This window comes from Triticum aestivum, chromosome 5D (genome assembly GCF_018294505.1).
Source record: "Triticum aestivum cultivar Chinese Spring chromosome 5D, IWGSC CS RefSeq v2.1, whole genome shotgun sequence".
Classification (NCBI taxonomy): domain Eukaryota; kingdom Viridiplantae; phylum Streptophyta; class Magnoliopsida; order Poales; family Poaceae; genus Triticum; species Triticum aestivum.
Window position 1 is genome coordinate 378441335 of NC_057808.1, and position 13554 is coordinate 378454888.

The 13554-nt window shown below is 47.6% G+C and overlaps 1 protein-coding gene and 1 pseudogene across 1 annotated transcript; both read left to right on the forward strand.

Annotated features, from left to right (window-relative positions):
* The first annotated feature begins 42 nt into the window (after positions 1-42).
* LOC123120669 (uncharacterized) lies at positions 43-7127 on the forward strand. Its single transcript, XM_044540659.1, has 6 exons — positions 43-102; positions 855-1158; positions 4505-6446; positions 6536-6652; positions 6837-6904; positions 7119-7127. The coding sequence occupies exons 3-6, from the start codon at positions 4520-4522 to the stop codon at positions 7125-7127; spliced, it is 2121 nt and encodes a 706-aa protein (XP_044396594.1). The 5' UTR covers positions 43-102; positions 855-1158; positions 4505-4519.
* Positions 7128-8697: 1570 nt separating this feature from the next.
* LOC123121921 (uncharacterized) lies at positions 8698-12247 on the forward strand (annotated as a pseudogene).
* Positions 12248-13554: the final 1307 nt, after the last annotated feature.

A 13554-nucleotide genomic window follows, 5' to 3' on the forward strand; every position in this document is an offset into this window, starting at 1 on the left:
CTTCTAAGCATGTGTTGGGAGCTAGCACATACCACACATCACCGAACATCTACATTCTGGACTGCGCGATTGCGCGTCTGCCTGGAAGCATTCTCATCTAAGGTATGCGCCAAGACAAACATTATATGTCTCTTGTTTACTTAATCTCACATCTTTGGTTGAACTACTAATCTCTGTGCCGCTGTGCGTCATCGAATAAACTGATTTCTTCGCATCTGTTTAACTAATTAACTAGGCTTTTCCGAAATCCTTCATATCTGACATATGCATCCATTGCCAATTTAATGGACCCCAAATCCAAGAGATGGTAGATCAATGGACAGAAAAGCATTCTGTAAGATTAGTACTACTACTGTAATCTTCACTAGCAGCAGATGGATGCGTCAAGGTTTTAGAATTTCAATAGATATAAATTCTAAAAAAAGATATTCCCTCCATTCGGAATTACAAGATGTTCTTCCATGCAAAAAAAAAAGAATTATAAGATGTTCTAACTTTTTTCTATATCGAATGTATGTAGACACATTTCAGTTTGTTTGTTCACTCATTTTAATATGTATGTAGTCCATGTCGAAATATTCAAAACACCTTATAATAATGAACGAATGAGTAGTTACGTGTTGTGCTTGGCATATTAACTACTTTTTTCTAGAATACAGAACTGGCACATCAAAAAAAATTATGTACAAACATAATTTTGCGGTTATGCCAGACCCTTATGAATCTCTATTGTGTTCTTTACAAAAGTTGGGTATTTATATCAAATGTTCAATTTTCCGAGTCTTTATGCTTCCAAAGTAAGACAATGACACTGCTTTCAATTAATTAAGGAGTGAAAATGAATTGTGCAACAGGGATATTATAAGATAGGCAAACCATGAAGACATTGCACGGAGGAGTGTCCCGAGAGCAACAATATTCTCCGTAGGCTCAACGGCCATCTCAAACACTTCGAGTAGCGAGTGCAGTCCGCATTATTGAAGGAATCATTCTGTCGAAGCAAATATTGCAACGACATCCTCATCAACAATCAACGGCTTGCGGGGCGTGTCTCGGACGCCAACAAAGGGCATTGCAAAGCCGAGATCATCCCAACTGCATGAACCTTGCCAGCATACTCGTCGACCATCACCACAGAAACTACCTCGGGCACAAGAGGTACGCCACCTACAATTTTTTTAAATAAAGACATCAAAAGGGCATCTTAGATCTGGTTATTAATACTATCAAATAAAACAAAAATTAATTCAATGGACAGCCAACTAGACGTAGAAAGACTAGTAAAAATAAAATTACATTGAAACTCATACTAGGCTTATTCTTCCTTCGGTTGTACGCCTCCCGCCAAAGATTGAAAATTGCAGTATCTATATATCGCTGAGGCAACATCATGCTAGAGCATCACCCCACGCAGAACAAGCTTGTGGTCCATCACCATCAGTTCAGAGGGTTGGAGAAAAGCGAACCATGCCACAAAACAAATGAAAGAAGATGTCGGACTCGCCGCACCAATAGCCAGTCAAATAGCTCTCCTTGAAAGACACACCAACTGCCAAGGTCTGGAGGAAACCAACAGATCTGGGAATACAAATTCTCACAGGCCCTTTGTCGACGCCGGATCAAATGTCATTGAGGGAGGAGACTAGAAGATCTTCTTCCAACACGCCATTGCCGCCACCACCTCATCGATGTCGCCAAGGAAACAAAAAACTAAGGGGGGGAATGAGACGGACGTGTCCCCACTCCTATTGCCATTGACGAGGCCAGAAGACGAGGAAGAGGAGGGGGACCAAGGCGACACGTGTAGGGAAGCTGTGGTGACAACTACTAGGGTTGGGAGTCACCACCCCAACAAAGTCTATTTCCACTACGCCACCTACATTTTTAAAGGGAACCGGTCAACTGAGACCAGACCAAGATATAACCCCTGAATGCGAGGAGGGAGGTGGGACACTTGTTTGGTTGGAGACCCGAGGAAAAAAGGACTCGTCTGGAAAGCAAACAATGGCCTAGCATGTACTCCCTCCGTAAAAAAATATAAGAGTGTTTAGATCACTACTTTTGTGATCTAAAGACTCTTATATTCCTTTACAGAGGGAGTAGCATCTTGTATGATCACTCTGCAAAAAAAGCATCTTGCATGATCATTAGCCTAGCTAGAGTGCCTGGCATGCTTGTTAGCCGGGCCAAGCGCTGTGATTCGGTAGCATGGCTCATGCTTGATGCTAATTGCACTTTTTTCAGATCACTAATTAAAGAGTACTCTTTGCAAATGTCACTCTTATTTTCTCTGATGGTGGCAAGTGGTGAAGTGCATGTGCACCATTTGTCGTTATTAGACAATTTTGGAGGGTTTCTTACCCGATCGTGAGGGATGTGAGGCCAATTAGGCGTGGCTGATGCAAGAAGACTAGCGAGCTGTCCGTAGTGATAAAAGTTGTGATGCTAATGCATGAGGCATCTTGGTGTAGTTGAGGGCACAAAACTTCTATACGCGTACAACTGGCACTTAAAAGACCTTCCACGTAGATGAGTTCTCTTGAATCAAATTTCTTGGAAGGCTCATCGGTACCCTTCACGAGAGTTGTGAGTAGAACTGGGTCATCCTCACCTAGCGCATCATCATCGTTAGAGTCCTCGGCATTTGTGTTGTCCTAGCCACCGACGTGGTTGTCGACCATGTAACAAGCAGTCGACTACCAAGGCCAGGGACGAACCGGGATGGCCTCTGGGCAGCTGTTGTTACTTTCCTCTTCCTCCACATCACGCTCCCCGAGGACGTCGTGAAGCGACTCCATGTTGACGACGAAGTAGGAGGTTGGTGGATTGATGAAAATCGGCTCCAGCTCCTGTGTTTGGCAATGTGCTGGGCTACGAAGGTGAAGCTCTCCGTATGAATCAAGAACGAATTCCAGGTTCGCGAAGAAGAGAACCTGGCTTGGATTGTCGGTGTCGTTGACTTCAATCTCACCCTCCGAATTTGTTACGATGTTCATCGCCCCCAAGGGCGAAGATATAGCGGGGAGCGAAGACGTCGCAGTTGATGTGGGATCCTATCTGGATCTCGGTTCTGGCAAGCACGACACGTGCCTGGTGCACCACCCCCTACCTGGTGTGCCACTGTCAGTGTGAATCACGGCAAACCCCTCGATAGGGTGCCACAACGCCGGAATGCTCAGAGGGGAAACATGAGGCAGATTTACCCATGTTCAGGCCCTCACTCTGGAGGTAAAACCTTACTCCTGCTCTTATTGTATTGATTGGATGGGGTGTACAGAGTACAAGGTAGATCTCAGGGATCATAGGTATATGGAAGGGTAATGACTAATGTGTCTATCGACTAGCCCGGCCTCGACTCATAAAGGATGTCGAGGGCCTAGGGTTACAAAGTCATAGTCGGTTCTAAGAAAGTCAAAGAATCTTATGGTGACCCGGCCTCCTTCTCTTGCACGGCAGGGACGCCGGTTCCTTCCTTCTAGAGGGCCCACAGACCAGGCTGAGGCATGGGACCCTATAGCGTCGGGGGGGGGGGGGTCTCAGATCGGCTTGATGGGCCAACTTCCGGTGTCTTGAGGCTTCCCTGAGCCGTAACACCATCAACGAGTCTTTTAGGGCAAAGCGGCCATTGTGCCTATGATCGTAGGGATGATCGGAGATGATGTGCAGGCTCTAAGGGTTGTCTGGGGTGAGTAGTTGCCAAATGTGTTTGTCGTCGAGTATGGCATTTTCTGCCTCTCGGTTTAATTTTACTCTCTTCTTATTCTTTTTGTAAGCTCTCTCTAGCTGATGTAAATTTTCCCTCTACTTAATGAAAATGGCAGAACTACAGCTGGTTACGGTAAAAAAATGTTTTCAGCCTCCTGCTTTGTCACTATGATTGTCATTAGTTCGCCATGTTCACTAGCAAAAAAAAATATAGAAGAGTTAATCTAAATGGCTTTGCATACACCTAATAAAATACATGCTACATCCATTTTTGGGCATTTCCATTTTATCTTTGTAATTGCTGTTGCATTCATATGTACTTTGCACTGCCGTAATTTTCTTTTCCTCGGCCTTTTTTTATACTTTTGTTATCAACAGTGTCAAGTATCATGAGTATTAATTGTTTCTCAATTTTTGAAAAGTAAATTATTCCACATTTTATTTATTTAATACTTAAACTTATGGTACACACTTAACTAAAGTAAGTTAGAATGTTGTTACAAACTGTATTAACTATAGATATGCCAATCTTTTCAATATATGGAATGAGTTATTTTATAGTTACACATTTATTTTTGGATGAGAGTATTGATGCATGCTAACTATTCCCCCGCCCAACATCCACACAAAACCCAAAGTTCCATACGGTTCTAAACATACCCTTTAGGGTGGGCTGGGGTGTGTGGATCATGCGGTTTTCTTTTCAAGAAGGCACAACAGTATATTCTAGCTTATTTTTGGTATTACTATCAGATTCTTTTGTTGACAATTTATTCTTACTGCCAAGTTGGTGATACAGGAAATCTATAAAATAATGGAGAGCATGCTAAAACTATTTAGTGAGTGGGAGATTCAGCTGCTTGTGCTTTCCAGCTTCATGCTACAAACATTCCTCTTCTTTACGGGGAGCCTTCGGCTACGTAGCACCAACGGTTTTCTTAGAGGCACCATTTGGGTAGCCTATTTAGCGGCAGACTTGGTTGCAGTTTTTGCCCTTGGCTTTCTGTCAAGGCAAAGGGAATCCACCACGGAAAGGGGCACAATAAGGGAAACCCACCCGCTGGCCTTCTTGTGGGCGCCTTTCCTCCTCATTCATCTCGGCGGACAAGACACCATCACTGCATTCGCCATAGAGGACAACAGTTTGTGGCTAAGGCAAATGTATAATTTGACAGCCCAAGTGGTCCTGGCCTTGTATGTTTTCTGGAAGTCGACTGGTTTGCGCAACATGCAACTTCTTCTCCCAGGCATCTTTGTATTTGTTGCTGGAGTCATCAAGTATGTGGAGAGGACACTGGCTCTCATGTACGGTAATAACAAGGATTCCGATAGGAAAGAAAACAAGTATACAGACATGGCACTAGATCATGAGGATGCTATCTACCCTAGGATTGTTTGTTACGCTTTGGATTGCGCACCCGTCATCCGACATCTATTTGCTGGGCGCACACTATACCAGATAGAAAAAGACATTGCTCGAGAAGACAAATTTGATGAAGGCCAGTTGGTCAAGTTGATCAACGTTGAACTTGGAATCATGTATTATGATCTGTACACTAAGGCGGCAGTGCTTCGGACAAGAAGTGGCATTATACTTCGGTGCATATCCCAAGTATCGGCCATAGTTGCCATGGTGCTCTTCGCAATTAGCAACAAGCGGCAATACAACATAGCCGACGTTGTAATCACATACGCGTTGTTTATCGGAGGTTTTTCCCTGGAAGTTTTTGCAATGTTTATGATGGTCATGGTATCACCTTGGACATGGGCATGGTTGAAGGCCAACAAGTGTCGTTGGCTCGCCCGCATGTCTTGGATTCTTCTCTCCAGCAATATCATCGGGTGGCCGGAGGAGAAGACACTGTGGTCCAACAGCATGGGGCAGTACAGTTTTCTGAGCTACATTGGCTGTGAAACGCCAAGTAGCATGTCAGGACACGCGATGTGCATGATTAGGAAAATAGCGAAGGTAGTTGGCGCTGGAGGGGCCGGAAAGTTGTTTTGGCTGAGCAAACTGCTAGACACCAAGTCCGAGGTGGTGGACAAGCAGATCGCAGAGAGTTTCATAAAGGTGATTGACGCGTACGCCTTCTCTTTCCCCCAGCCACAGTGGCGACACCTCGGTCCGTTCCTGAAGCAGCAACTATCAGGCGGCGCCGCGGATTTCAACGATCTGGTGCTCCAGTTGCGCTTGCTGACGGAGATGCAGCTCAGCCTTGTTTCAATGTCTACGAGAATCAGCATGGATGATGCCGAAACAGGCGTTTTGGTCAGCCACTGCCGGAAACTATCCAATTACATGATGTACATTGTTGCAATACATGCAGCTTCCATGTTGCAGGTCATTGGTTCTAGTCCCGGGGAGCTGCTCGAAAGCGCACATAAGCGTGTGAGACCCATAGGCGGCGACAAGGCAGCCATCCTGCGGGAGCTGAGAGATGTTCGAGTGTGTGAGAACCTGCAGCCTGATTTGTATAAAGAAACACTGGTGGAAATCAGGGACATGTGGGTGAGGATCATCATGTACGCCGCCGGCAAGTCCCGACCGGAGAAGCACGCGGCGCAGCTCGCCAGGGGAGGGGAGCTGCTCACCTTCGTCTGGCTGCTCATGGTCCACAAGGGGGTTGGGGATACAACGCTAAGTAGGGTCGAGCTTACCAGCAATCCTACTGCTTTCGATCTTGAGGTGTTATACGCCTTGGATTTTCGCCAACATAGATCAGCATCAGCGTCAGCGTCAGGTAAACAGAGAAGTAGTCCATAATTATATGCACAACAATGGTCATATTTTATGAATTTCTTTCTTAATGTTGATTGATTTGACTTAAAGCTGGCGACGCCTCTCCCTCGGCATCCTCCACCTCCACCCCACCGCCATCCTCCTCTCCGCCCAACACCAACACCGGGGCCTCGCCGCCGACCTCTACTTCTCCCCCTAGATCCCAGGGTAAGAACGGCCAAGCATCCTCCTATTCCTTTTCGGGTTTCTCTTCTCCATGCTAACAACTCTCAGGGTTAATCGGTATCGCTCCATCCAGCTTAATTAGCCTTATTGAATTTTTTTCTCTTCTAGCTCCAATTCAGAATTAGGTAAAACCTTTTCTAAACTAAATCACCATATCTGCTTGTAGAAAAAGATCTTTGCAATGGCAATCATAGCTCGTGGAGCATAGGCCAGTCTGCTTTCAAACCTCCAAAGGTTTGCACCATCTTGACGTTTTGTATACTTGTGTAGGTGAGGGAGCATAATGAAGCAACAAGAATGGTACTAGATAAGAAAACCAATGTGTTTGCCCTGCTGACCATAGATAAGAAAAAACCAGTGTGTTCCTTTCATCAGTTTTTTTGTTTTGTTTTTGAAATGGAGGCAAATTTCCTTTCATCAGTTTGGTGTGGCTTTTATTTGACTGCAGCTTCCATGATCTATTTGTTGCACCTTTTTTTACTAGACTCCCACAGAGACACCTTGCAAATTCAGTGTGTATGTATAGCGTGGCAGATTTTTGTCTGCAGTGTTGTGTAACGGAATGATGTCCAGAAATGCAGTGTATATCGAACTGCAGCTTCCATGATCTTATTTGATGCACATTCCATCTTTTTGACCAATATAGTGCAGAAATTCAGTTCAGACGTAGGATGCAGAAATTCAGAGATGGGAGTTTTCTAGTCCATGGTCCACCCGAACTGATCTAGATATTCAGAGATGGGAGTATAGCGTCGTCCTACAAGTACTCAGCGGCAGCACATCATCCACGAACAAGAACATAGTGCAGACATTAGCAGCGTGAGTTGACAACAAAAATCCAGCCAGGGTGTCATGCCATGCATACTCAGCGGTCAGCAGCCCCTGCCGCCGCATGGACATGAGCCGCTTGAGCGCCAGCAGCCCCATGATACCACGGTGACGGCGGCGATACGCCGATACCTCCTTTTCTTTTTCTTTTTTTGGGCTGCATGCGGCTGTATGTATATTGTGGCCCACTATCGTAACAATAATAAATAAATTCGCACGGTACGGCCCATTTGCGATGGGCCCGTTAAGAGCCCACGGCCATCTTCGCCTCGTCCTCTCCTCGGCTCCAGCCGGCGAGAGTAGACCAATCCCCTCCGCCTCTGCGGAGCCTGAGCTTCTCCGGCTTCCACCAACCCTTCCCCTGCTACCCGCGACCCCGCCCCATCCTTGCATCTCCCCGGCCCCCTGCCCCTGCCGGATTGACTCGATCCGGAGACCCAAGTCTGAAGGTACGAATCTAGTAGGTTGAAGGTACGAATCTCCCGGTCTCTCCGGTGTCTAATTTGAACTCGAAATAATCTGTATATATACCTTCTCTGCACTCTAGTAGGTGCACCGGAACTTATAGATAATATGAAGCGTAGATTGAAGTATGATCTTTTGAGTACTTCAGTGCAGTGTAGTGTGCCTACTCGCCGGGCGATGTTATCTGTCGTCGACAGTTGCCGTAACGACGAACCTACTGGGATTCGTGGTAGCATAGAGCTCCGTTTCCTGGTGGCTGGTTGGCTGCTCGTGCTTGAAATGCCCATGATTTGGGAGGGGAATTCAGTTGTAGCAGCATATTCTGGGAAGTTCACATGTTTAGCTTCAATCATGTATGCGGTTTCTCTATAGCATATTCTGGCAAGTGTGTGCTCAGTGTGTTCGAACTAGTATTTTGATATATTCCTGTTCTTTTCTCACAGCTCTATGTGGTCATCAGCCTCTATGCTTGCAGTCTCCTGGTTGAGTTTAAAGAAAAACATTGCAAATCCTTTAGTTCTATCATCTGTAGCACTTCTGAAACATGCGTTGGTCTTCTTAAAATGATGCTACCGTCACATGTTGCATAACATTATTTTCAGGCCTAGGGTCATCTACTTCAGTGTGCTTTCTTGTTTCTATTTGATATGAAATCAATCATCTCGTGTTCCACTAATTCTTACCTGGTCCTCTGACCATGTTTTTCAGTTTATACTTGGTGCTACTGGAAGCAGATGCTGCTGCGTTACACGCCTGCTATATGTTTGCAACACTGCACTAATACCATGTGTTCTCTCAGCCTAGTCAGTTACAAGGAGGATTGTCACAGAGCATGGCCTTATGGAAGCATTCTCGCTCACATGCATCCAGTTATCAAACAAAAATGGGTTTAGTCAGCTTTTCTCCTAAGAACAGAACATCTTCTTGTCTGCAAAATGCGACATGCTTTGCCTGCTTGGAGCGACGGTCTCGACGTGGATTATCAGCGAGAGGTCATATCCTAAATGCTAAGATTGATATGACCTCACATCACAAGTTTCCTAGTATCAGCTGGAAGTCGAGAACACCGAGAAGTTTAGCACAAAAAATAGGAGCTACAGGCGCTGGGCTTTCCTTGAGTTTCGCAGTTTCTGGGATAGCAAATTCTGAGGGTCCGGTGGATGATGGCATCGATACCACCCACACTTCCGAATCATCCACTACCTGTGCTCATGGGAAGAAAGTTTATACAGAGTATTCTGTCACCGGTGAGCGTGTGGAACATTTTGTTTCTATACAATATGTGTGTATGCACGTGGTCAAAGTGTAACATCGTGTGAATACTTGTGACTGTCTCACATGAGACCTGCAGGCATTCCTGGAGATGGTAGATGCTTGTTCCGTTCTGTGGCTCATGGTGAGTGCATTAGGTCAGGGAAACCCATACCTAATGAGAATCTTCAGAGAAAGCTCGCTGATGATTTAAGAGCATTGGTATGTTTATAATGTATAAAGCCGAGGTCATACTTTTGATGAATATTGTTCTGAACACTGAAGATTTTTTTTCTTGGTTAGTCCTGTCTGAAATTTGTGCATAACTTTTCTATTATTAGGTAGCTGATGAGTTTATCAAGAGACGAACAGAGACTGAATGGTTAGTTCCTTATCCTGCTGTTGTTCTTTCTTCACAGCAATGTTGTGCTACACATGCTTACCCTTTGTTGTTGTAACATCAATTTGCAGGTTTATTGAGGGCGATTTTGATACATACGTCTCTCAGATTAGGAAGCCACAAGTGTGGGGAGGTGAGCCAGAATTGCTAATGGCTTCTCACATTCTTCGGTGAGTAATTGGCTATTTTCCCCTTGCAACAGGCACGTAGTCAAAGCATAACATCGTCTGGACGCTTTGTGACTGTCTCACACGAGACCCGTAGGCATTCCTGGGGATGGTAGATGCTTGTTCCGTTCTGTGGCTCATGGTGAGTGCATTAGGTCAGGGAAACCCATACCTAATGAGAATCTTCAGAGAAAGCTCGCTGATGATTTAAGAACATTGGTGTGTTTATAATCTAAAGCCAAGGTCATACTTTTGATGAATAGTGTTCTCAAGACTGAAGATTTTTTTTCTTGGTTAATCCTGTCTGAAATTTGCATATAACTTTTCTATTGTTAGGTTGCTGATGAGTTTATCAAGAGACGGACAGAGACTGAATGGTTCGTTCCTTATCCTGCTGTTGTTCTTTCTTCACAGTAATGTTGTGCTACACATGCTTACCCTTTGTTGTAACATCAATATGCAGGTTTATTGAGGGTGATTTCGATACATATATCTCTCAGATTAGGAAGCCGCATTTGTGGGGAGGAGAGCCAGAATTGCTCATGGCTTCTCACGTTCTTCAGTGAGTAACTGGACTATTTTTCTGTTGAGATAGGCATTTTAAAAGATGAGTAGTATTAGCCATGATCTCTGAATATTTTCAAACTGTTTGCTATTTAGCTGGACTATACATCACTGCATGTTTGCTATTTAGCTGAACTATACATCACTGCATGTACCTAATACAGCACTTGCAACAAGTTTGTTTCACTTTTACCTTCACCGCGCGTCCCAAGTCAGTAATACTGATGTAGCATAACACTTGAGTCTCTGGCGTTTAAGACTACTGCCACTTGACCTTGTTTCTTCTTCTAATATTTGGCTTCCTTGTATATGCACTTCAAGGTGCTGCGATTGTGGCTTTCTGTCTTAACAGAAAAATAACAAGGGGAAATGTTTCGATTGTCACGTCGATGAGAATCTATTACTGTATTCCAAGATAGTTAGTGGATTGTCTTTTGTAGGTTTCATTTTAAAACTTGGCCCTTCTTTGCAACAGTGAGGTACCAAAGCAGTAAGAATAAACATCATTTCGTTTTCAGGATGCCGATCACTGTTTATATGCGCGAAGAAGCAGCGGGTGGTTTGATAGCGATCGCGGAGTATGGCCAGGAGTACGGCAAAGAAGACCCGATCCGAGTCCTCTATCATGGCTGTGGCCATTATGAAGCGCTGCATATATCTGAAACCAGATAGTTGTAGTAAGTTCTTCGCCTATATATACTTTCTGTGCTTGCCAAATGCATCTTCTGTGGAATTTAGTCAGAATCATTGAGCTTCTTCCGTTTGTAGTAATGTCATTTTTGGAGAGAGAATTTATCTGTTAGTACCATTGATCTTCTTGGCAGATACTAGCAGCGCTTGACAGATTCACAGGTAGCTGAGTGAGAACCTGGCCGCTGCAAAAAGTCCGGATCACGGCAGCCCAGCGGATCTCAACAACCCACGGCCGCTTCCTCCGCTGCATGTATCGCATGCAAACGTCCAGATTCAGATGTGTACTCGTCAAATCTTGTCCATCTATATCTATAAAGGCAGATCATTCTGGTTCTGAGTAATCTCTCCGCCTGTCCACCACGTCCGCCATGAGCGACGCCTCCGCCGCCGGCCAGGGCGCTCTGGATGCCGCCTCGTCCGGCGACGCTTCTTCGCCGGCGCCCTTAACCATCCACAACGTGGACATCTTCACCCACGTCCCCGCCAAGCTAGACTTCGACGCCGACAACTACGCCGAGTGGAGGGACGGCATGCTCTCCGCGCTCGCCGAGTTCGGCGCCGTCGACCACGTCGAGGAGCAGGCCCACTCCCTGCACGACGGAGACGAGGAGTGGATGCGCGCCGACGTCACCATCGTCCTCTGGATCTACACCACCATCTCCGACGAGCTGCTGGACGAGGTCATGGCCGCCCACAGCACCGCCGGCGAGGTCTGGGCCCAGCTGCGCGGCTTTCTTCGAGGACGAGGGCGCGTTCGACCCGGCCCTGGAGCTCCGCACCGCCGCGCAGGGGGACATGTCCGTCAACGCCTACGGCTGGCGCCTCAAGGCGCTGGCCCGTGCCGTCTCCGACGCGGGCGGCGAGCCCGTCTCCGACACCGCGCTGGCCCTGCAGCTGCTCCGCGGGGTGACCCCCAGGCTCCGGGTCATGGGCACCTCCCTGCTCGTCAATGACCGCTTCCCCAGTTTCATGGAGGCCTTATCGTGGCTGCACCTTGAGGAGTACAGACGTGAGCAGGGTGAGTTCTGAGGGCTCCGCCTGCCCGCCCGCCCGCCGACGATAATGCCGATCGCAGCGGTGGTGACCGTGGTGATTGGCCTTGATCAGTGTGCGCACTGACATCTCTGTGTGACCTTTGTGTCTGCGTCTCCCTTCTCGTGTACTAGTACTTTAATACACATTTACGCATCCCAGAGTTAACAGAATCCATTCGCGCTTCGGTTACTTGATTGTGCTTTCGTAGTAAGAAAGGACGACCCGGAGACTCTGGAGCGGTGAGGAGCAGCAACTCGATGCGTCCGTTCAAGTTCTGACTTCTGAGAGAGGGAGCCCGGTGGGGTGGAAGAGGTCACCTACGCAGCAGTTGGATTCTATTCATTCTTTCGTCAATTACACGTATTTTCTCTCTACGTAAGAGCATCTGCAGCCGGACTAGACAAATATGTGCCTTCAAACGTCAACGGTCGCGCCCGGACGCGTCGCGGGTACTAACCGGATACTCCTCAAATCGCGTCGTCCACATCCTTGTATCTCATATCCAATCCCCTAACTCCATACTAAACCATGCGACGTCGATCAGCATATGGACATAGGCAAGCACAATACAGTCATCAAAACACGGCCAGATGTTCAAAGGACCACCAAAGTTCACATAAACGACGGATAACTTTAAACTACATTTAAAACTAGAAATTAAATTGAAGAAAGCAGATCTTCACCACTTCTGGGCCGGCCCTTTTCCCATCCGGTCGCGGGCGCAACTGTAGCCGTCGGCGGCTGGTGGAGGATCGTCCGATTCGTCAGACGATCCTCCGTCGTCATCGGAGGAGGAGGAGACGATGATGAGGCCCTTGAGGCGCCGGATAGCCCGATCCTGCTGGCGCTTGAGCTTCGCCAGCCCAGCCGCCTCCGTCGTCTTCTCTCCTTGGCCTCACGCTCGGACTGCGATGGTAAGCCGGAGAGCCTTCGCGTATTTCCCGTGGAGCCGCTGAGCGTGAGTCTCCGCCTTCGTAAGTGACCGGCGGTATACCCACGCGAGGAGCCGCTCGTCCTCGTCGGGCTTCGTTGGTAACCCGTGGCGGCAGCGGACAGAGGTCTCCGCCGCGTCCCTCTCCCTTGCCCGCTGCCTCTCGTGGCGGGCGGCGCGCGCCTACGACTCCGACGCGTGCGTCCGGGCCGTCGGGGCGGGTACAAGCACCCATCGCCCGCGTGGGGAGCAGCAGCTGACGGGGGTCAGGGACGACCACCACGTAGGACTGGCGAAGGGGTCTCACACTGACTCGCCCGGAAACCCGGCGGTTCGACAGACACCTCCTCCATCGCCGTGGTGTGAACGCCGTGTGGCGCCGCTCCGGCTCGCCGCACGAGAGCAAATTCGCCTATTTAACCCAGCTGGAGTCCCGCAACCCTAGTCCATCCACCTCCACCCTCTCCGCGCTGCCAGTTCGGGCCCATCCACCTCCTCCCTCTCCCGCTCCGGCACTCTGCCCACACTCCGGTGGTCCGCAATGGTCCGG